The sequence below is a fragment of the Neodiprion lecontei genome, chromosome 3 (genome assembly GCF_021901455.1).
Source record: "Neodiprion lecontei isolate iyNeoLeco1 chromosome 3, iyNeoLeco1.1, whole genome shotgun sequence".
NCBI lineage: Eukaryota > Metazoa > Arthropoda > Insecta > Hymenoptera > Diprionidae > Neodiprion > Neodiprion lecontei.
Genome location: NC_060262.1, coordinates 36,792,920 through 36,818,288, shown reverse-complemented (window position 1 = coordinate 36,818,288; position 25,369 = coordinate 36,792,920). Strand labels below are relative to the sequence as shown.

Here is a 25,369-nt window from a genome sequence, read left to right as displayed (position 1 = left end):
CGAGCGGAATGCGTAGCGCCGAGTCAAAAGATTCTGGTTTGCTATCAGAACTGACGAAAAAAGGTTCACGAGCACTTGACCTACAAGTATACTCGGAGTATTCCAACGAATGCCGGGCAACTCAGCTGCTGCTTAAACGAGCCACAAGCTCAGTCTTGGGAAGATTATTAGTCTTGGGAATCGGCAGGTGAACCGACCACGTTGTTTGATTATAATTAGCCTCGGTGTAATTCCCGGCAGGGTACGTGTAACGCGAAATTGGTGAGTGGGTAAATTGGCGAAGAGCGGAAGTAGAGGGTGCAGGATAAATGAGGAAGTGATAGGTATGCGAGGGTGTTGAGCCTCTCCCGAGATGTAAGCTTCGAGGCGTTCCAGGCTGTGGCATGCAAATGCCCCGAGGCATATGCATACATTCGAGTACGTATAGCATACTACGTATATGTTATACTCACACGCCGCATGTATGCATACAATACAATCAAAGATCAACGGCGATACATATTCAGGTGGTCAACGTGCAAACACCGTTCAGGAGAACGACCTATAAGCAAACGGAACTCGGCGCGTGCTGTCCTTAAAGGGTGCGAAGGTTGAGGTGTCCGGAAACACGGGACAGCGGATACTGTCGCAGGTTTGGACCTTACACACGGCTCTAAACTACAGCGGTCAAGACCTACGTCCGACCGGATACGCATGCATCGACCTCCGAGGGTAGCGGAACTTGCCCATCAATTTCCCATTCAATTTGGATCAGTTAACCAGTGAACAAGGGGCGTGATTCGGGTCGATCCTGAGACTGCGGCTCGTTGCGGGGTGAAACTCATGGCTAGTGGACAGAGTCCCGAGTCGTTGAAAAAATTCGGATCAAAGTACGCCAGGGTCAAGGTGCTGACTAGTAGCCGAAATTCTCGGGTAAGATAAACATTCTGATCAACTGTTTGAATTATCAAGGGGTCGTTATTTCGAATGGTTGGCATTTTCGAGAGGTCAAAGTTATTCGCGAGGTGGTTTCATTTACCGAAGGGTCGAAATTCCGAATGGTTATCGAATTCCAATATGGTCAACAATCCTAATTATGACTTAAATTAACACACTTGCGGTCAGAATTTCGGATGGTTCTGAATCTGAATCAGGTACGAAAAATTCACTCCGCAAGCGTGCAAACTATTGAGTCACATATTGAGTATTCAAAACTTGTAATCATTCGGACTTTCAACCATTAAATAATTCGGACTCGTGAGCGTCGATAAAATATAACGAATCCGAAGTTTGCAGATCATCTGCAGTAAAACTTTTCCCGGTAAAATTGAGCACGACTTTCCGCCATCAGGGTGGCAAACAAGGGCCGAAAAAATCTAGAATTAGGGTTTATGTACATTTGTGTAAAAGAGCGGCTGCATCGACCCACGGTTTGCATCGATCGAGATTAAAATCCGAGCGTAGCTGCCGCTGCAACGAGCCGTAATTCGACTCCGCGCTTTTAACGGCTCGATATAAACGACAAATAGGGGCTGGTAAATAAATTGGTCCTGGATGAGATCCCCGCGCGACCAGCTAGGAGGGTTGGAAATAATTCGAACCTTTTGCGGCAAAGTTTTAAACCTCGGCATTTAGTTTCCAGCTTGCTGCAGGATTCAACCGACTGTGTTTTGAGTGGCTGCTAATTGTAAGCGACTGCACGCGATCTTGCCGATTAATCGGGTATTTTAGTTTCGATTTTCAGTTTAAAGTCGGCAATATTCACCGGTAAGCCAAACGCGATGTCTGCTCGATGACGAGGCCTCATCGTGATGATACGCGGAGAGTGATTTTTTGTAATCTGTAAAATTGCGGAGCTTCAATTTTGGAAGAATATCATCGTGCTGGTGGAATGATATAGACCAAAATATCAAACGAATGAAATGAATATGAATAAATGGAATTCGCGGAAATGCTTTAATACTCGGAAAAATTCGTTTGTCAGAATAAATGGTATATTTAGAATATAATGGAGACAACGAAGCGAACGGTTCTGAATTTAGAAACTTTTTTTTACTTATCTGGGAGTCGGAAGTTGGCTGATGACTTATAAATTTCAACGCAGGGTGAGAAAAACATGAGACAAATCCAAACCGCTTTTCCCAAAGTCTAAATAAGAGGACCAAGAGAATCAAGAACTTTCTTTACGCAAAGAATATTAACTCATCGAATCAGATTCTCTTATAAACTCGATTTTTTACCTGTACACGCATTTCGAGTTGCCGTTTACGAGTGAAAATTCCGCAGAGTTTCGATTAATGGTCGTCGAAGAGGCAAAAAACGCTCGCTGCGACTTTAAACGAAGACTCTGGCGATGGTATTCAATATTCTCTAAGACAGCTAATCCAGGGCTGATTCGAAAACATGTTCGATTCATGTATCCCACTCCCTAAGGCGCTTCCGCCCTCCTGCTGGCGCAATTCCTTCCGGTGTGGAAAGGATGGGGAATAATTTGACTGGGGTTTAACGCTGGGACCCCGGTCTTAGTAGTAATACCAGATGATACCGCGGGGTGGGTGAAGCGAGCACCTAGAAACGCTGCGGCTCCCGCATTCAAGTTGTATTTAAATAGGTGGTATGTACGCGAGTATACGGAAACACACGCACGCCGGTATTTCAGAGGGAATAATTGACGTCAGGTATTCAAAGCTACACGGCAACGTCTTTGGAGTGAACCGTGCATGCGAGATGTCGCCAAGAAGACGCGCGCTGTCCTTGCCGGGGTTCAAACCTTGTCGAATTCGGTTCTTTAGGTCAATTTCAACCGGTAATCAGGCGCCATTCGCGACGCTTTGCATCTAATTGACAACAACGGTTTACAAGAATTTATCCCATGCATAATAAACTTGAAACTTGAATCGTCAAAGATTATAAATATTCAATAGAAAAAGGTTGATGAGGAATTTTTTGGCACAGAGTGTGACATTTTTTTTCGAATCGAACTTTCAAACTTCTACTTTCTACTATTGGAGGTTCACGGGAAATCAGAGATCGCAGTCTTCGAGTTAATCAGATTGGTATGGAAGCCTAAGTTGAAGCAATGATGTGCCTAACTGCTGTAAAAAGTTGAGGCCGATGGGATTCACCGTTAGGATGGGATCGCGGTCCCTCGGTTTCTAACGCCGTTTTTTGCCAACTCCGGGTTAAACGACGTTCTTGATGCAAGAACTTTGCCGGCCGAAGGTTAGATCCGTCTTTTGCAAAACAATGCTCGAGTTTTGCATATTCAAGGGTCCAAATGCGACCTGAAATTGTCAGGAAATCGATGATTCGCTGTCGCATCTCCTCCAGTTTTTAGCTGGAACCTTTTTTTTTTGGAACCACGCCGTTCGAGATCGACGCGATTAAATAGGAGTTAATATCTAGACTGTGTTTCCTGTACAAAATTGTATACTGTTCTAAATTTTTCAACTCAACTATTTTTATCGATTACTTTCGTTCGAGTACTACTTGTATTTTCATTTTACTAAAAATTTACGCGATAAGTCGTTACTCAGCTGAAAAAACCCAATAATTTAAAGAACCATATCACGTGCTTCTATAACGAAAAAATGAAGTATTGGCAACTGTAATTACTCTAAATACTTGTTGAAAATTTTCTTTTAATTTCAAGAACGTCTTGTTCGTATCAGCACGCGTTTGACTAGATTTTTTTATCAACCGCAACAAAAAATTTTTCTCGCAGCGCGGAATTTCATCGGAAATTACGAGTCCCGGTTACACCGCGTACTCGGACGATCGGTATTCTTTGGTACATTAGCTCGCAGGACGCGGGAGTCCCATCCGGAGGATCTACACATCTACCGTTCGCATTTTAGAGCGTAGATTCGCGGGTGTGCAGGAGCAGCGGGGAGGATGGGGTGATCGATGTCCGGAAGGGACCGTAGAAGCTTATCTGCTCGAACGCAGTCGACCTGGTCTACCTGCTAAGCTCTCGCAGCCGCGGCAGCCGAGCCCTGCGCTATCGGCGCTACGCTGTTGTGACAGATCTGCGGGGGCTCGAACCCTTCCAGAGAGAAAGGGGCCCACGGGCCCCGGCTTATCACGAGCTTGCAGCGGCCTGCTCGACGCGGTGCAAGATTATCGACGGTACAGAGGGAGTGACGCCGGTCGTAGGGTAAATGCTCCTCGTCGAGAGGCCGCTTGGAGAGGGATTCGCTGGCCGGGAATCGTTGATTTTTAATTAACTTATTTGGAGATGGTCGGACATCTGCTATTCGTCGAATTAACAACTTGGACTGAGAAGAATTTCATTTGTTATAGTAACTAGAAAAATTCAGTAAAGCAGGTATCGTTGAAAAAACTGTTTGAATATTGTTGGAATTACGAAGAACGAGGTACGCCTAATCACTTTGTTCAACGTGACAAAAAATAGAGTATTTTGGTGAATTGTAGAGAATAAGTTTGTGAGTAAACGAGACATCGTGGAGTGAAATGAGAGAAATCCACTAGTTTTTTATTAATTCTGAAGCGGTTTGAGATGAAACTTTTGTCGATATTAGGAAGTAATAGTATCACTTTCTGATTGATATAAATTTCTGTGTTTTCAATTTTTTTACTTTTAAAGTTCTCTTCGTATAAAGCTTAGACATACAATAATTCGATAAATACTCGATGTACGACGATCTGGTGATAAAATAATAAGAAGCATCGATTTTCGAGAAATCAACCTCCTAAAATATTTATTTGGAAAATGTGTCAAACTTCCGAGATTAAGACTGCTGGTCCGGTCATTAACACAATATAGTCTTTTTGGGGTGTTGAATTCCTTGTGCTGATTTGAGCGGTCATTTTGCCTTTTTGTTTCAAAAACGTCAATAATGACTCTGTCAAAATTAAAGTCCGTTGAATTTTTCAGTTAAAATCACTTCTCGAATTCTGAATAATTATGCTTGATAGCTGTGCACGAAATAATAAGCCCACGCAAATTTTGCCACTTAAATTAAAAAAGGAAATTATTCAATGTAAGCAGTTCTTCAATCCTCACAAATTGACCTAGGGACAATACATCGTACATATTATATTCTCATTCCTGCTAATTCCCACGTTGTGAAATATTATTGACTGAGAATAGCAAGCAAACATGCCCATCGTGTTTCATTTCCATAATAATTCGGATTTCACAAAAACTCGTAAGATGCCTTGACTACTAAGTAAACCTATAATATACCTGTTGATCAAGATTCACCACAAATAAAGTTTTTATCCATAGCTTTCTAAGCTCTATTAAACTTTGTTCGAATCCTGTGTTTGAAAAAAAATTATAGACCGAGAAATGTCATGCGTCATTATACGGTAAAGCCGTGGTTGTTTGACGTGCTGAGATATCTGACTACGAAATGTATATATCCATCTCGCCGTTACGACCAAGGAGCGTTTTATTGTCAGCCTATTTCGTTTTGACGACGTACAACATTCCGTTCCTAGACATATTTTCTCGCAGATTCACGGAATGACATATTGACTGAGAGTTACTACCGCATGCGACCTGTAATATATTTCGAAAAAGTGGTTGTCGGCCGTTCTCTTGATTTCTTGACGGGGAGAGATAAAAAACTAGAATCGTCGATTGATAGAAGGACCAGAATATCGAATTTTCATGGATACGATAATCTGATTCACAAAATATAAAAATGTGGAAAGTCAAAGTGTAGAAAATTGTAAGTATAGAAAGTCGAAGTATAGAATGACGAAATATAGAAAGGTCAATACATAGAACGGCAAAATCGAGAATCTCCATACGATTCTATATTATCGAAAGAAAAAGTTCTGACAATTCTACAGTTCAGCATTCTATGTGTCCGACCTCTCTAATTTGTTACTTCTCCTTGTTTCTACTTTCAAAATTTTATATTTTGGACTTTCAATTTTTTGATATTTCTATATTTTTATCCCCACCCTTCTGACCCGCAGTTTGCCTCGCGATTTGGGGTTTTTTGCCCTTCGGATAGCTCGAATTCGTCCCTCCGTAAGTTGTGGAGTTTCTCAAAGCTGTACCACGAATTGATCCGTCTTATAATTTCCCCCAGCATTCGTCAAAGAGTCGCAACTCGTATTATACCGAGGTCTCTAAGCGAGCTGCCAGGCGTACGAGCACGCACGGCGTTTGTCGCGAATCGAGTAATTGGCTTCACGAGCTCAGAGCACTTTAGCCGCAATGTAGGGTAATTTTCCAGGGTACCTGAAAAACACTAGAGAACGCTGAAGTGCGTGTAGAGCACGGGGGTGAAAAGAGCGGAGGTCGAAAGGGGTGGAAAATAAATCACTCGCGCAACGGAGACAAGCATGGCGGTGGCGATTTTCTATCGGACAGACCAACGGACTGACCGGCGGGTAGTGCGGAGAAAAAAACGCTGGAGAAATGATCCGTCAGGAGGTTCGCCGGTCGGATACAGGACCATAAACCATAAAGCATCGGATGACGGGCCTCGGACCGAGCAGCGCCGAAGCTGAATTTATCGTGAAATCGGGCACGGATTGATTCTCAGAGGTATAAAAAGGAAAACAAAAGTTCGCTGTAAAACTTTTTCACCCGCGGTGTTATTTACCGTTTTAATTTCCATTCGTTCGCTCGAATTTCCAGCTCATTCGTCCTCGATTCGTTGCACATTTTTTGCCCCCTTTGCTAAGTTTCTTCGACGCGAGTCACGTGACGAACGTCCCACTTAATCGTAAACTTAACGTAAGAGGGTACTCACAGGTTGTAGTGGACATCAGCCATGTTTGGTCGATACCGAAGAGCCTGGGTAAAGGCCTCCTCGGCCTCTGTGATTCGCCCCTGAGCACTCAGCACGCTTCCCAAATTCCCATAGGCTGAAATAGACAAGAAAAGCTGCAATTAGTATCGCGTTACGATGCCGCAGGTTGATGGGCCGGGTAACCTGCACCATCTTTTTTCATTTCATTTCATAACTCGGAAAAATTCCCACGAATACGCTGATATCTCTTTACGATTTTATATAATTTCGTTGATATTAAGGTTAATTGGCGGTATTAACGGTGGGATAATTTATTTGACCTTCTGAGGTTTCGTTATTTAAATATTTATTTCCACTTTTTTCGTTGATCAGTTTACTGTTGATTACTTTACAGTAATATAATCATTCATTCGGTGCAGTGCGTGTAACGTAGGAGCAAAGAGTGAGCTTTGCGGTAAAAGATGAGCAACGCGAATAGCGATAGAGGGTAAAAAAGGCATTTGTACAACACCGGCATCCATTCGCGTACGGAATCGCATAATAATCTGAATAACGATACGCATTACGCATAGATGGTAATAAAATATTGACAGAAAGGCGTGCCTCGTTCTGGCAAAGGGTGTTATTTACGAGCAATATAAACCGTCGGAGGAAGTCTATTCGAGATCGATTCGATGCCAGATCGGCTATTCTCAATCCGGAAATATATAAGAATTGACGACTACGACTGGCTGAAGTAATCTCGCGGCGCGTGAGCTAAATCAGGGTCGCTGAGGAATAATACGAAGATATTGGACTCTGCGGACCGGTATTGAACCGTTCTGATATCGAGTAAAATTTTCAACTCGGAAACTACATGCGTGTATAAGCTGGATGCTGATGAATTTTCCACCCGTCACGCGAGGCTTATTCGCCTTCTATTTGCGTCCCGCGTTCATTGAACCCATCGTCCGATGTCGATCCTTGGCACAGCTTCGCTTCCTCGAAAGTAATTTCACACGTGTAACGTGTGTCGATTTGCAACTTCTTCTTCAACGCGCTAATCGCAATATAATTAAAAAACGAACAAATAAAAGAAGTATCTCGTTACGAGTCAGCTCGCTCTAAACCTCGAAATAAACTCCAACTTATTTCAGAAATTAACGTATCAAACGCAACGCATGTGAAACCAAACTGTCTTACTGGCTGACCGAGCACTCACAGAGATACGCGACCTAGCTGAAAAGTGACACTTTCAAAACAAGCCGACGCGACTAGATCCAGTATGGCAAAGTTTGGCTGCAAGCAATTTACAAAAGGAACGACTATTCAAAAACCATGACTCTAATCCAAATTTACAACAAACAAAATTCACGACATTTACCAAGTTATAAACAAAATTCGATCGCAACAAGAGTGAAGAAGGGAATTACCGGCAAGCGATTTCTATTCCCTGATTGCAAGGTGCGAAGTTTTATGTTAGTCATGCGAATTGGGGCTCGACAAATTGGAACTACCAGCATGTGTTGCTTTTGGGAAACATAGAATGAAGCGATTTCGGTAAACTCGATGCAACTCGAGTGGAGAAATGAGCCATTCTTCAATTTCCCCTGATCTCACGCACGATCGGAACGCCTCGACCCGCAAAGACGTAAAAATGAAAAAGACGTTGTCGTCGGTGATCCGAGAGCCGAACCGAGGCTGGATTGCTGACCGAAACTGGCTGCGGTTAACGGCTCAGGCTAGCTCCGGGTACCTACCCGGAGGTTTATACCGTCCTAAAAACCGTTTATGTTTTCGGCAAGTATGCGACCACGATATTTAAACCGGCAGCTCCCCTTTCGGAAAAACTGCTCTTCAGCCTACGGCGCTCTCGTCAACGCCGCTTTCAACTTTTCCAAGGGGGAATTCAACGCCGTTTACAAACCGCGTAAGTTACTTGCCGCGGATATAATGCGCCCGAGTATAAACGCTCGCTTGTTTACTTTTAACAGTCGAGGAAGGCAAGTTGGATAAATACTTTTCGAAACTTTCGTTATTCTTGCAATGCGGCGGAAAAATCCGCTTGCTAAGGAGTTTCGAGCCTTTCCTATACACAGGTTATAAATAACTCGTTTCTGGAATTTGTTTAATTAAAAAACCCTTTCGAATTATTTCCGAGTTTAAAACTTACGGCCGAGAATTTTCACCTCGTTATCGCGATTACGTGTGAAAAGAAAAATGAAGAGAAGAGAAAAACAAAAAAAAAAAAAAAAAAATCAACGAAAATGAAAATGGAATACTCAAGATATTTTATTTCTGACGCGTGATCGGATTACAAGTTGTGCAATTTCAGCGCCATTTTGAAGGGCAGTTCACCTCAGCCAGCTCCTTTCACCGTACTAAAAAATAAGTGTTAAGAAAAGGCCGAAGAACGAATCACCCCTCCTCCAAGGAGAAAACAGTTTTTCGCTCGACGCCTGCAGGGTCGTAAAAATAATCCGAATGAAGGTAACGTTTTTATAACATTCTCAAATCGACTTCTCTCCTTCAACCGTAATATTAATTCGACCGAATAGCTGGTATCATCGGGCAATTAAAGCTAACAGATAGAACCGAAGAAGCGAGAAAACAGCTCGAGCCGACGTTTCGCGTCACACCGGGAACGGGGAATCCCGGGGTAATAGAAATGGCAGGTCCATCTGTCAAAATTGTGACGAAATGAAAAGGGTGGTCCGCCCGAGACGAGGGAGGACTGAGAAGAGCTGCAGGATGCGCGGAAGAGTCTCGGTTATTAAATTCCGAAATTCCTTCCGTGCTCCGGCTCAGCTGCCATCTCCAGACTGCATATTTCGAGTCATCCCACGGTCTCGCAGCGAGATCTGTCGACTGGTTTGATTTCTTCTCTTCTCCTTTCTCCCGTTCTTCCTTTGTGGAATAATAATTCGGGCGTCGAAATATTGAAAAATAAAAAAGAACAACAGATATCGACCTCATCGCGAGACTCGGATATAACAGGTGTCGAAATAACGATTTTACATACTGACCTTTCGGGGGATTGACGTGCAGCGCGGACCTGTAGAGGCTCTCCTCGTCGTACCAGTCCAGATTCCTCCTCAAGGTTTTTGCCGCCATGAGGGTGAGAAGCAGGGTGGCAACGGCGAGAACGATCCGTCCGTAGGACCTGGATGTCCGTCGGGCGTGACGGTAAAATTTACAAAGACCGGCGCCGAACAAAAGGCATAACCCGACACTGGGTAGGTACAAAACTCTCTCGGCGATAACGAAACCAACGTAGAAGAAGAGGTTGCTAGCCGGTAAAAAGGGAAGCCCAAGAAATCCTAGGGATACAGCAACGGCCGCGGGAATCTGCAAGGCAAGGCCAGACTTCTTCGGGCAGTAGCAGTTGCTTATCGGCGCGTTGTTGTTGTTCGCCGCTCGGCAGCGATCCGTGTGTCCGAGGAACCGCTTCACGCAGCTCGAACACGACGCTTTCCGGAGTCCCTTCGCCGCCCAGAAACCGGCGCCCGCAAGCGCGGCGTAAAGCGCCGCCGACTCCAGGTTCCTCGGGTCCTTGAGCGTCGTTATCCTGGGAACGGCGTCCATCGACCAGTCGAAGCTGAGGGTGCTGGGGCAGAGAAGCATCCTGGCGTTCACCGCCGGCAAATAGAGGAAGGTCAGCCCCCTGGCGAATCGCGAAGGGTGCCTGGCCGCGGGGTTGTCAGCCGTCGCGAATTCCGGCGGCGAACCTCCGACGCGAAGCCGAACGATCAGGAGGAGGACCAGGGTCCCGGTGACGAGGCCGACGCTCCGACGGCGGGTCCATCTGGTTCCCTGGAACGGAATTGCACTTTGATAAATCACGCGATATGGCGGGGAGGGAGGGAACGCGGCGTCACTCGCGAGAAGATTACGTGATTCAGTGCCGCGCGTACGTCCAGAGCGCGCAATTGCCGCCCGTATTTCATCCTGCGGGACCCACGGTTACGCGTTGCATCCCGGATTTCTCCGGTTCCGCGGCGTGCGCGATTCGCGTGCTCAACCACCCGGCGAATATCGCGAGTGAAAATTGATTAACAAACGTATATGCGTACATGATCGGGCGCAGCTCGGCCCCCTGTTATTGCAATTGATTGAACCGCCACCCCGCTCAGAAGCTCACCCTTGATCACCATTTTTTACACTTTTATACACGAGAAGTATCGACCGTATCTTTTTGCTTCCATTTCGAGCCACGGAATTCGTTTTAAATTGATATTGCTCCGCGTTTGCTGCTGGGTCACTGATCGGGTCCCATGCAAATTACGTGTTCGATATTCTCTACTTCGATATTCGACGATGGAACCGTGAAAAGCGTCGTTTTCCGTCTAGGTGAAAAAATATACCATTTGAAGAGGTAGAATTAACGCATCCTATCAAACTAGTCCGTGCAAACTTCCGTTACACGTGTACAATACGAAACCGAAACTGTCTACAGAACCACTCGACAGCTGAAAACATGATTCTAAACACGCGTCTACAACAGCGAGACCGACTACTGCGGGAAGAGGAAAGAGAACCGAGCCTTTGACGTCGAGTTGTTATCCGACCGAGCGAGCGTGTTGAGAGAACGAAGAGGAGGGATGAACGGAACCTTTCCGCACTACGACGAACGAGTCGAGTAATTATTTAGCGACAACAATTAGGTCGAATAGGTACCCGAAGATGAGGAATCGGTTAGATAGAACAGTTTGAAAGCCGAGGCTGTTTCCACTCGGCGAGAGGAACTCTGAGCAACAGAGCAGGTGCGGAGCTATTACACTAATTGTCCCACTCAGGGGCTCACTGACTGCATGGAACTCGGTCCATCAATCCTGAAGCTGAGAGGGTCTGTCGGTAGTCCTGTCGGTCCGCCCACCGGATGGTCGGACGGTCGGACAGACTGCCGGGCATCCCTCTTAAGCGGACTAACTGGACTGGACAGGCAGAGCTGACCGAGGGCCGTCACAAACCGACGTGCCTGCAGCCCTTTGACGAGGCCACGGGGTCGAAAGATGTAACATCGCTGGCACGGCGGGCACGTGACGTCACTATGCCGCAGAGTTCATCATCACCCATTCGGAAGATGATAATAGACGCCCTTCTCATTGCCGCCCTCCATTTCGAATCTCCTTGTCTCTTTGTGCCCGTCAGCCCTACCCTCCGATGCAAATAGGTACGTGTACAGGGAAACACAAGCGGAATCAGAGTTGGCGTGGTAACGTAGATTCCGATGAAAATCACGCAGAAACGTCACGTATCTCACCGTCATACGTTCACAGACGGTGAACAACGAGTTGGAATGGTTTGTTCTCGCGCTACGTACGTTACTCCGGATGTCGACCTGGTGCTGCTCGCCTTTGTTGTCGCAGCAGTGATCATCTTTGAATACGGCCTTAATTACTCTTTTCATGTACCTCCGGCGGGCGCGTTTCCCTCTCACCTTATTCGAAAGCTCCTGTTCCATCTGCTCCAGATTAAGCTTCGGTGGTCCGGTTTCTTCCCCTGAACATAGTCGCGTTACGGAAATGAAACGTGGCGTTGCACGTGCCCGGATTCGCATTGATTCGGTTTTAATCCCGTTCCAAATTGAATTTGGCACTATTGTCGTATTTAACATGGTCGCGGTACCCGAATATCAACATAACAACCGTACGCGACTCTTTTTCATGCGCGGCAGCATCGCGAGCCGGATTAGCTCTTTATTTGATGTTGAAATCATGAACGGATGTCCATTAACGAATTGGAGCTTACAAGAAGATTTAATCCGCATTACACGTACGCCGCTTTATTTCCCGTTTTCGCCTCTCTCTCTCTCTCTCCATCTATCTCTCGCTCGCATTTTCATCCCCTGGAAATTTTTCGTGTAACGCGGGTGTAACGATCCGGGAGTGAATACACCGGCCTTCATTGGATTCTCGCCTATATTATTCGCGGCGTGCGTATTGTGATAAGGAACGACAGGCCTCACACTGATTGACACTCGGCTGGTACGGGGTCAGCATGCTCTTCATACATTCGCGAGGCACGTTCGCCTCCGGCGTTCATCCCTGCAGCTTGTTGGTAGTCTGAACCGGGCATCCGTGAAAAAAAGAAGGAAAAAGCATAACAATAATGAAAAATCCCTTTCCGCCTATCGACTGGGGTTTCGAATATTAGTGTAAAATATAACAAGCCCGGGTTTTGAATTCGGTAACTCTCTATAGAGCGCCCCGGAGGCCCTCGTTCTTTGTTATGGTACAATGGTCGAGCATTGTGATGCAAAGTCCTGCCTCGGTTCATGAAGAGTCCTGTATATGTATACCCGCCCGGCGGACGCGGATCGACGCTTTCCTCCACCGAAGCTTTTTTGACGCCCGTGGATAAAAGTCAAGATGGCCGACTGCCATTCAGATGTTTCGCTAAAGAGTTTCAACTCGACTGGCGGCAGGGCTATTTATCAGTTTGACGCTCTAATACCTGCCCCTCGTTGCCTGACTGACTTTACAAACTCATTCTTGTCTGTCACACCGCGGTATATAAAGTGAAAACTTTTGTCTTCCGTAAATAACGGGATGAAGATTACTAACGACAACACCGCGATGCAAAGAGTTGAAATTTCATGAGGATGAAAAGTCAGCGAGAGAAGTCATTCGGAAAATCTGCTAGGAAATTTTCCTTCACTGGCAAAGTTTTGCATAACAATTGTCCTCTTCAAGTTTGACGCTTATGATTGTTTCGACAGGATTTTCGAGCTTAAACGTCGGAGAACCGAATATTGAATATATTCTGTTGGAAGATGTGTATGATCGTTGTACGAATCTTTTATTAAAAAAATAAAATTGATATTCTTCGTGATATTCAACGAATATTTACATAATTTTGTACTTTAATTTTTATCACCTTCAAGTTTATACCTTTCTGAATTTTTTCACGAATCATGCAAAAAGTTATTTTGACTAAACAAATCCTAGCACAAAGCTTTGAAAACACATTCGAGAGTTGGCTCTGCTCTCGAGTCTCGAAAAATGAATTTCTACCGTCTACACTCCTCAACGTCGTATTCGCACCTCATAAAGTTCTGTTTTTAACACCGTACCTTGTATGCGAAAATTTTCTATCCCGAACAACAACCAGTGCAGAGTATAATTGAGTCGAAGGCCGTTAAAGCGAAGCGCTATCCAATTGGCGGAACGAACGATGCGCTACGTGATGTCAAAATTCCTTATCCTCGAAGAGGATTTGCATACGTAGGATAGCCGCACGTGCATCCTGCTTTGGCTGAACGAAATCAGGGAAATGCGAACTTCGGGAATGAAAAGAGAGAAAAGGGTGGGGGACGGACGAGGTGCGAGGCGATGCGAACTACCCTTGGCACGCCTCCAGCCCTCGCCGGGGGTGCAACATGCATCACGCCACGCGTCTGGTGCACCTAGTGTAACGGGGACGACCCGGGAGGTGGCCGTGCATCAGTTTCCTGTCCAGGACAGCTCGCGGAGCCGCATTGCGTTGGGGAAGCCGAAGCGATTCCCGCCTCGTTCGTATTATTGAAATTGAAACTATCTATCGACTAGCTTTTCCCGCTGGCGAGGCGAAAGCGACCGAGTCGTTTGTTTCCCACGGAATTAGCGAGAAATTCGCGATCGAATTCCCGGGAAATCCGACTCTTGTACCTACGCATCATCCTCGCACCCCTCGCCTTAATTACAAGACAATCATATCTTCGAAGGAGGTGGATAATTAACGCTGAGAACACAGTCCTCCTAACGGGTTCAGGTGGAGAGGAGAGATAGGACAAATCTCTAAGTTTAAATCGAGCGAATATCCTTGGCAAATAATGACTTAACAATTAGCGACTTTAGACAATGGAGAGCTATAATTACACTCCCGGCATGGCAGCTAGTATCCAACTTCCGTTATAACTTACGAATACACCGGTATAATGTATTGTCGGCATGATACTTCGCACCGCAAAACTTCCATCGTAATTGGCGTATCAGGTTGAAGTGGTGCGCTGCAGCTGCACGTGTATTATTATACCCACTGCTAAATAGCCTAGGTAGGTATGCACCTACATATATATACGTTCTTGCTCGAAGGCGGCAATCCGCTCAATTTACTTCCCGCGTGAGAGAAATTGCCGTAATGTAGGAAAATAATCAGCAGGTATTTACTTCGTTATACCTATTGCTGAAACGCAGGGTGCGGATCAGGCCAATTTTAATTACACGGGAAAGCTCCGATTTGTTTCAACTTCCCGGGTGGAATTCAGAGCACCATTATCCAACTGAGCGAAGCTCGTGAGCGGGTGTAAATGGATAAGCTCGTAGCTTCAAATCTTTTTTCCTTGTAATTCGCTGACTGTTCAAGACTACAGGAACATTCGTCAGAGCGAAAATACGATGTTTCATAAAGAGAAGAGTGCTGTTTGTGAGGTTTAACGAATGAATGAGCTTATGCACGTACTATTGTGGTTTTCAACGTTCAAACAGCGAACATAAACGATCAGTTTTACGAAATCCTAAGGACTTACGGTACCCGAAAACAAAAAAATCTATGTACTTTTGCATCCCACAACGGTCAGCTTCCACGACTACTGGTTCGTTTGACAAAAAAAAAAGGAGCGGACTCGGCGAATTTCTCACCTTTCGCCGTGGCTCGCCTCGACAAAATTCCCAGAGCAGACAGAGAGCCAGGGAGGCGATACCGGTCTCTTTGGCAAGGGTCGCCAAGGCGGAGGCGATCAGAGTCAGGAAAAGGGGCGCCGGCTTCCGGGCGTCGTCGCGATGCGCCGCGTAGGCGAGGAAGGCCACCAGGGTAAAAAGACAAGCCAGGAGATCGGCGCGGCCAACTATTCCAGCCACGGCTTCGCTGTGAACCGGATGCACCGCGAAAAGAAGGCCGGCCATCGCGTGCGCTAAACTTTGCCCAGGAAGAACCTGGAGAAGGAGGATAAAAAAATTTCGATATTATTTTTTTTTTACACGTTTAGATACTGATTTTCATGTGCTTGTCATGAAGCGTTCGAGATCAACGTACCTGACGTTATGCGTTACTAAAAAAGATCTTACTGTGCAAACTGTGGGCAACAACTCGGTCGGAGGTGCTCAATTACGTAAATTTCAATATTGATCGTTGAAATTATCGGGTCAAAACTGAAATCGTTACTGTAATTTTCGTGACGTAAAATTAACTCTCTACCGTGTAATCGCGTTCACTCGTTAATCGAATGGTTACATGGTGAGCTGGTTACAATTAGTGCGGTCAGTGCATTGGTTACAGCGTAGAATCTCTGAATGTACGAACTGATCCATAACTGTTCATTGTTATCGTTTCAATGATGCGTGATTTTAATGCAATTACCGTTACAAGTGAGCTGATGGGTTGGTATTCTCGGGGAAATGGTAAATCACATTTCACGGTAGACTTCATTCGTGCCACTTGTTATAAATCGGAATCGTTCTATTTCAAACTGAACAGATTTACATTTTTTCATTTTCGCAATTTTATGAACAACTCGACATTCCCAACTCAATTTGATATTCAGTGATCTTTTTTATTCTAGACGTATATAGCAGATTCACATTGATACAAATTTTGCTAAATCGTTCGCCAGACCGACACTTCAAATGCATGATTTTAATTTAAGAGAAAATGAAAATCGTAAATAAAAGTTGAAAAATCACTCGGGCCAAATTTTCGTAATAGTCGTTGATAAAGGTTTGAAAATGTTAATACAAAGATAAGTTTTATACGACGTTCAATCGATGGTTCGAGACGAATTCAGGGTCTTACTATTATCCTCGCCGCATCTCCTGCACCCGCATTTATCCTCTCTACATTCTCCTTTCTTATGTTTCAGATGGCATCAGCGATAAAATACCTGAACTGTCCCCATTCAGTGACATTTCCATAAAACCGTCGTTCTCGGAATCTATACATTATATCTATATGTATATCATCAGTGATCGCGGAACGGTATTGAAAACCGTTCGAAAATATCCCCATGTCATCAAAAAAGCAAATATCAGTATACGGCATTAATCCGACAACTTCACATGCGTTTCGATTACAGTCAACATGAAAACCGAACGAAAATCGTGCGTTACTTGTCATAGCCGTGTCAATTTCTTCTATCAAATAAAAACGGTAAGTAAATTCCAAACAAAAAAAACTCGCATCTTTAATGATAGGCCACTTTTTGATCGAGTTCAATTTTGATTGCGCAGCTTTCCGCGAGTTTGTGAAGAACAACCTTCCGCTTAACGAAAATCAAAAATCTGTTTCCGGTTATGGCAATCGTGTTGAAAAACCTTGCTCACCTTTCTGGCAGCTCTGACAACGAGACCAGCGCATGCGGCGTGAAGTGCGACGTTGACCAGGTGATAACCCCAGGGATCCAGACCACCGGCCAAGTAATTTAGGCGAAAGGTGGCGACGCAAAAGGGTCGGTAGCTACCGTGAGACCCTCTTTCCTTCAACGGAGTACCCCAGAAGTCATCCTCGAGGAGTTGAGACCAGGGTGTGCCCGGAAGGAGGTCAGGATTCGTCAGGATAGCCCGCCTGGAAAATGAAAATGACATATCCGGTGTCAGCTCGCTAAATATTTGCAAGTATGCGTGTGTGTGTGTGTGTTTAAAATGCAATCACGATGCAGCCGTGAGAGCGATGAGAACGCGGGTAGAGATTTTCGCGAGGAAACTAGTTTCGAGTGTCCTCGCGAGGATCGCTCGCAACTCTAAACCGCTTACGATATTAATCGCCTTTAGCTCCCGCGGCAACGCGGAGTTCCTCGTTTGTAAGGGGATCCGCTTTTTTCATCGTTGCTGTGCTCTTTTGCGTGGCAGGAGATCGGGGGAAGAGGATAACGGCGAAGGCTGCCGCCTTCGGCTCAGGATTCCTTGTTCCCTTGGTCCTCTCGGTACGACGACGACGAAGACGACGACAACGACGACGATGAGGCTACGGAAGACGGGCGTAAAGCCCGAGTTATAACTGAATTCCGAATAACCCGGCAAAGTTGAGAAACCATTTTGCCCAAAGGAGAAATCGATATCACTTTATGAATTCAATAAAGCCCGAGTTATAAAAGTGGTCCCGGAAAATCCGATCGTAAACTGACGCTTGGCTGAATAATTTTCCTTCTTTTCGCTTCTATTTTATGTTGTTTTTTTTTTTTTCTTTCTTCCACTCCCCTCGTCCAAACCTTCTGAAATTTCGACGGATGTGGATTTTTACGCGCCAATCCTTGAAATTCGCAACGTTTCTGAAATCTGTAAATGTCTGAAAATATGACATACATACATATACACGTATCACGGAATATTGTAAGAGCGGTGCGTAATTCGTTTCAGAGAAATCGTCCGATCGGCTAGTGATAATCCCCTGATAACAACGCGCGGCTCCCGTAACTTCGTTATACTGACATTAGGACAAATTGGAATTTGATAAGTCATTACGGTGAATGATGGTCGGCTTGGCAGATCAACCCTTCGATTAGAACACAGTCCCTTGGATATCGCCGCGGCGATGGGAATCAAGGGATGCAGGAACGGGGGCAGAGAAGACCTCGGATTTTAATTGAAGATTAGTATTCATGGGGGTCGAGCGGCGGAAAGGAGGATATCTCGCTCGGGGTCTCTTACTACTCGGCTGGTTTATCCCCACCGATTCCTCGGGAGAAGACTCGCGGTCCGGTGAACTGGAAGGTCACGGAACGGTCTGTCAAGCCACCGACACTCCGTTATCCCTGATGAATCGATACTGGTGAGGGTTCAGATTTTCAACGATCGAAATTCCAACTGGTTCATTAAGTAGAAACGGTCACATCAGAATTTGAAACGATACGAGCATCGATACTAAATCCAGTGGACATTTTCCTTTCGACATTTCGTAAAAAACGTTGAAGTAATTGTGTAAGTATATTTTAGGCGAATTTTTGTCAATTTTTGTATCAGCTTTAGCCGAAATAAAGGTTGGCTTTACAGAATTTTCATTGACATTTAATTATCGAAAAGTTTCAACATTCACTTTATGGTAGATAAATCTTTGAATGAGGGTGGGTATAAATTTAAATATATTCACCGACGGTGCCTGCAACGATCCGCAGAAAATTAAACATTCGCAAACTACGCCGATCAGAATTTTTCTCGCATTCGAATTGGAAATTCCATTCGTAAATTCTGATCAGTTGGAATTTTCATTTCGATACAAAGGCCAGACCGAGTTTTGATCATCGGGGGGTATTGACCAGCATCCGAGCTTGCGATATGCCGACGCAACCGTGTTTCAGTAAAATGAAAGCACGCTGTTCAGCCGCAGCACGTGGCACGGAAACCGAGCGACCCAGGCTAAAAAAAGGATAAGGTTTCGAAATTAGTTATTGTATATACCACCGAGTCAATCCGGCTCAAAGATATTTTCAGATCTGACGAATAACATCCGATTCCCGGATTCGACTGCTGAACGGATTGTTCGCAAGGACGAGAATTTGGCCAGCTGAGCAATCGAGGCGCGGGGATTTTGCCGGACTGCAGTTGAGACATTGGTCTTTGATTCAGTACGACAGCTTCCACCGATTGGCCCCTCTTATTGACCCGCAGCCAACTCGCAGCTGCCCGCAGCGCCCTGCAGGGAGTAGAAACTTTAAATTATACACCTGCTGAACCGACACCGAGAAAGATCTGTAGGTACTATGGGATGTCGCTCTGGCCTTTGGCCTCAGGCGGTGACCGTAAAAACAGGAGCAAAAAATTTGAATACGAGAGAGAAGAGCTGCTGTTAGGATTGTTGTTAACACTGGATTGTGGGTCAGAAAAAGGCGAGCCTGTCTTCTTTTTCATTTATTCCAGTTTTCAATCAGAGAATGCGATTAGAATGTTGCACCAGCGTCTCGTTTCCTTCGAACGACAAATTCTCGCAGCCTCTAAATTTTTCATCACCTTCACGCCCCTGATTCTCTCTGCAAGTCCGGATTCCTCGGTTCTGTTTCGATCACTCGAGTCGGTGAACCGAGTTACTTGAGGTAAAAAAAATAAACCGGTGATTCGGCCCAGTTTTCCACGCAGTCCCGAAGCACGCTTGTGCTGGAACAGCGATCGTCCGGCTTACAAAGTGCTTCTTTGCCCCGGGGTGCTACGGCTCTCGTGGGAACCACGCGATATTCGGAAGGCGAACCGAGTAGCTCGAAAGTGCGTAAAATGGGTTTCAGGGACCGAGGGTCAAAATGTCTGACCCCCGATATTGGGAACGTCAAATTTTGTAAAGTCTGTCGATTATTTATCCTGCAGTGTTTACATGGCATATTCGGGTCATTGAAACATCCCTGGAATCGTGTGAACCGACCACCGTTCATCAGCTACAGAAGATGCTGCGACAAAATTTTGTTACCTGACTCTTACGGTTCCGGAGAAACGAGTTGATCAATTTACTATGAATTACTTTTAATTCATCTTTTACTAACCTTTCTTCAAATGTTTTTACATCTTTCGAAGCCGTTCAGACAATCAACGAACAAAGTTTTAATTATCTCAATGGATGCAGGCGAGGATATTTTTCAATCCTTCCTGATTAATATTGAAATAGAATATTGTGAATAGATGTTTATAATACAGAAAATTCAGAAGTGTTTGATGTTTTTGTGAAAAAAACAATGGCAGAGAAGTCGAAAATTTTCATTTCGGACTCTGAAATGTGGTCGTTCGCACTATTCAAAGAGAGAAATGCGCCGATGCAGGTCATCCAGGCATTCCAGTGCCTACAAAAACGGAGCCTCATGCAATCTGCATTTTCCATAGCTGAGCGAACCTTTGATACTGTTGATACGGATGAAAATTTTTTTGCGATAGCTCTTTTTCACCCTGCCTGGCTCGCAACGCTCGAGCCGGGATTAAAATTACGTAATATTACATAATTCCGTAGCGAGAAATGAACGGCTAAGCTTCAGAATTAATAACTATGCGTCGTAACCTTTTCATTGTGAGCCAAGCGTTATATCCTGTCTAGCGAAACTCCGACGAACGAACTAAATGATCACAAATTGAATGTACTATGTCGAAAGTTCACATTTTTCTCAAATATTGAAGGACAATAATGGCCGTACATGTGTTTGAAAAGAGTTCTTCACGTTTGTAAGGTATATAATGAGACTCGATTTCGCTCGTTCGTATTTCCTCAATTTTTCACATTGTGTTGGAACACGAAACACAAAAAAAAAACATAAAATTATTTTCATTCATTTATACAACCGCGTGTATATCCAAGTTTCCCCAATTTTCGCTCTCGGAAATGTTTATTGCCAAAAATGGGCTCAGAATCAGGACAATGAAATACGTGCGGAGGGTTCTATTGTTCAAAGTGACCCCGTGTTACACAGGCCGCACAGTGAGGAGACTGTAAATTAATCATTGGAAAGGGTTATAAGCAATTAGAGCGTCAATTCTGCGGCTCGCGGCTGCTCCCGTGGGGGCGAAAATTTTGATAGCTATAATTCTGAAATATGATTGGGAACCGACGACCTGAGTAAACGCGAATGCTGTGTCTGCGAATTCGCTCAAGGTCTAATTTATGCCAAGCCTATTTTAACAGGGGTTTGCGTTATCGCCTCGTCGAGGGGCCGCTGCGCTAATACGAACAGAGTGATAATTATTCTCGCTGTATCTGCCCACCCCTCCCGCCCCTCCCGCCCCTCCCCCTCTCCTCGTCTCTCATCATTCTCCTTAAATTTCCTGCTAATTCTCATCCCGCAGAAATGAATGCTGAGCGCCTAAAAATTGAGGCGGATTTCGCCCTCAGATCCGTGCGACAAATTAAAGTCCCGATCGAAATTTCCTAGCACCCTCTTTCTCTTATATCGTTCTGACGTTTTAAGCGAAGAAAATTAGGAACGTATTCGACGAAAATGTAGGATAAACATTCCGGGTTGCACACGCCCAAGCGATAATCAATTACAACGTCAGGATTCACGCCAATGTTTGAATATCCACGTGTCCTGGAACGGGGAAATGAAGGAGAATGTGGGTGACCGTTAATCAGGCAAAGTATACGCGGGGATATATAGTTAGTATCAGCTAATGCGTGAATTTATCAGTTAGCCGGTGACCGGAAACGGTACACACCTTACGGGGGGCATGATTGATTTTCTGTAGTGTAGCGGTAAAGTCAGAGGTTGTAAATAGGTATGTATATATGTACTGTGTATTTGTGCGTGTATACATGTTGCGAGTAGAAATATAACGACTTAATTTGACTTGGCTTTCAGCAAATGAAAAGGTAATCAAGAACAGGCCGGATGATGAAGCACTGCGCGTTAGCATTCAGGAAATGATTTTGCGAATAGAACATTATGTAAGGCCGGCTTCGTTATTATACTTATTAATTACGCCAAAAGTAATTAAAAACGCAACTTCCACCATCGGTTTAATGAAGAATCGACCGTTCTAAGCTCTAATACCTCCTCTCACGAACGGGTGCGTCCTTGAGGCATGATCGAATCGTGCTCGATGTACATCTGATCACAGGATATAAGTAAATGAAGCACCTACTGCAAAGTATCTGACGATAAATTTTCAATGTGATACTAATGCGAGCGATAAGGATCCTGAATTATTCCTGTCGTTATTCATTCCGTATCGAATAAATCATTCAAATTCTCAATTTCCAATAAAGTTGATCTCATCGAATGTTGCTTGGTCGATCTTTTCATTTGAAGAGTTCCCACCATTCGTCATTGATACTTTCATTAACCGATGCTTCAACGGAATTTAACATCCACTGGTCTTCTTTTCTTCCTTCGAGTCCCTAAAGTAATGCAGTTTCATTCGAAGCGGCACGAAGGTCTGACCAAACTCGCGCCGCTACTACTGGCAGTTCGGCCGGCCAGCAGTTTGGAGTAAAAATGACCTGCAGAGCAGTGCGTGCCGATATATGGTTTTAATTTCGTGGGAATAAGTTTCTGCTGCACGAAAGTGCGTTCGGCGGGTGAAAACGTCGTTTATATCAATTCCCCGGTTCCTTCCGGTTCCGGAATCGCCTGACTGCGGCCTGCAGAGCCTCCTCCTCAGCCCTCGGAGGCAAAGTTAAGGAGGAGGACGAGACTTTCACGAACGTCTCGGTTGAACGCGTGGGACCGAGGAGATGAACCCATCAATATCAATGCGGCCAGCTGCGCGGAAGACATCGTACGCCTTAATGAAAATGGCGGTAGATAAAAAAGGAAAAGGGAAAATGGGACGGGGAGGAAGGCATACATATTACGAGGAACGGGATATCGGGCTACAATAAAGTTCTAGAGTAAAATACCCGAAGAACCGTTTTGCCTTTTTCATTTCTAGCCGGCTTTTCGCACCAATAGTTTTTCTACGTTTTTTTATTCATTATTCTCTTCTTCGTTGGTTCGCGCTCGCTTTTTCTTCTTAATTCTTTTTCTCTCTGTTTTATTTTGTCTCCGACTCGTCGCTGTCCTCTTGCCCTTTTTTTTAACTCACTTCGTTTTTCATCCGTGCTCGCTCATTTCGCGAGTGCCTACCGCTTTCCTGGCTCGCTTCGTTACTTAAATCGTTGATCCTCGCTGCTTGGGATGGCTGAAACGCACGGATAAAAACCTGGAGAAAAATACCAAATATTCTCATTGCACGCGAAGCGTTACGCAAGACTGACATCATACATACACGTGCATGCATACATATACAATCGGCGATTTGTCAGAACGAGATAGAAACACATTTAATACGTCTGGTCTCGCAGCTACGAGTAACATTTTTTAAAGTTCCGTCATTCAAAATCATTTTCGCAATTGTATTCTAAAGTTTACGACAAAGCGTTGGAAAATCATTTCAGCTTCAATTCGCTAGTATTATACCTATATGTATGGTTATTGCTTGTATAATATAAGCCGATGGCCCTGAATTTCCGGAAAGCACTTTGTCCATGTCCAAGGCAGAATTGTGTCCGGTTTCCTCTAGCAGAGGCTAGAGCAAATATACATACGAACACCTCAATGCGATATTTCCGCTCAAGATCACATCGAAAGCCGACGCGTTTTCGGCGGACGCGCCAAGGCCGATAGCGGTACCCAGAGTATAATAACAACCCAATTAAATTGCAAATGTAAACTTGAACTCAATCACAATATTTGCGTGGGTAGGTTGGCATTCAATAGTCCGCAAAGCAATCAACCTCACAGCTATGTACGTATATATGTATACGTACTGCGCCTTGTGTATCCCAATATCACGCTGTTTTAACCCGTTCAATTCGGGAATAAAACATTGCATCTTCCTTCAGAATCAAATTCTGGGAATTCTTCATTGAGCAGCTTCTGCTGTGCGCTGCTGCCCTGATTTTTGTGTCTTCTGAAAATCAGATTGATCTTGCATACTCAGAAATTGTCGGCAGTATGTATCGCCACTTTTACCGGCAGCTGAAATTGCAAAGGATCCATCAATTTTCAACTTATTTAATTAATGCTTCACACTATACAAAGGGAGAAAAAAAAGTAGTATAAAATTTAGATACATTTTTGCGGTCAGCTTGTGGTATTCGTAGAACCTAATTTCAGGTGCCTGCCGCAATTTTAGTAGACTTGATAAGATTAGTTAATTAATTGATGTAACTAAATTTGATTGGCAAATATGTCGTCATAATTCTGAAAATGTCACAACCTTGCTGCGGAAGCTAATTAGGTTCAAACGCCCTGGCCTTACAATGTTTAAAAAACAGAAGAATTATACAGTCACTGTATAAATTTCAAAGTAAGAGTAAAACTTGCAATTCACAAATCTATAGCGAACTGACTGTGATTAAACGAGAAAAGAAATTCAATTTCAAGATAAGGAATCGGAAATCGTTTAGCGGCTGGTTAGAAAATTATTGGTGGTGCTGGCAGATTTATTTACTGCTTTCTTTCTCTCGATTCTCATTCTTTTAATAAATTACAATCAACGCTGATATTAGCGTGACGTGACATAAAGACTGGTAACTGAAATGTGCCAACTTCACTTCCCACTATTCGATGAAAATCACTCGTGAAGCCATCAGTCCGAGTAAATCTTCACTCTCTCAGCTCTGTTTCTAGATAAATCCACTTTAACTTTTTCACACGGCAGTTACAATCTGGAACGAGCGGAGCTTGCGAGAAATATCATCCCACTCGAGATCGGCGAATGACTGTTTTGCCAATTCGTGGCTCTGAGCTATCGATTTCAGTACTAGGAGTAAAAGCGAGGAAGCACCGGATGAGAAGAAAGTATGAGCTACAGCGAAATTCTAGACGAGCACTCAGCCTTAAAGTGTCGACATGCGGCGGAACCGATGCCTCTCACGTTTCGTGCTATGCGAAGACACGTCGGAAGTAGATCGACTCGCTAATGGATGTATTTTTCTGAGGCGCGATATCTTCGAGCTGGCGTCTCCGAGCAAAGGTGACGCGACAGGCGGGGTGTCGACGTTTGACTTTAATTTCCGCCGAGGCATTAACTTGAGCAATGTGAAACAGGCCTGATGGCGTCGCGTCGCACGGAAGATGTTTCAGTAGTTGTACACGAGCTCAGCTCGCTCCCCCGTCTCGTAAAATGTAAATATAAGAGCTGCCGCCGGATCCCGTCTACCTGCGAATTTGCCTTCCTTAAGACAGTTCGCTCATCGACACGAAGCCGTTAACAGACCGGCGGAATTAATCGCCCATCAGCTACGCTAGCGTA

General features: G+C 44.7%; 1 protein-coding gene across 2 annotated transcripts in view; it reads right to left on the bottom strand.

The window, feature by feature from the left end:
* LOC107221845 (protein O-mannosyl-transferase TMTC2) overlaps window positions 1-25,369 on the bottom strand; it is a 168,126-nt gene that overhangs the window by 68,528 nt on the left and 74,229 nt on the right. For both annotated transcript variants that reach the window (XM_046734379.1, XM_046734381.1), the window contains exons 2-5: window positions 16,994-17,234; window positions 15,317-15,610; window positions 9,722-10,508; window positions 6,717-6,831 (exon numbers count right to left, since the gene is read on the bottom strand). In XM_046734379.1, coding sequence (XP_046590335.1) covers window positions 6,717-6,831; window positions 9,722-10,508; window positions 15,317-15,610; window positions 16,994-17,234 — 1,437 coding nt within the window. The remainder of the gene's footprint in view (window positions 1-6,716; window positions 6,832-9,721; window positions 10,509-15,316; window positions 15,611-16,993; window positions 17,235-25,369) is intronic.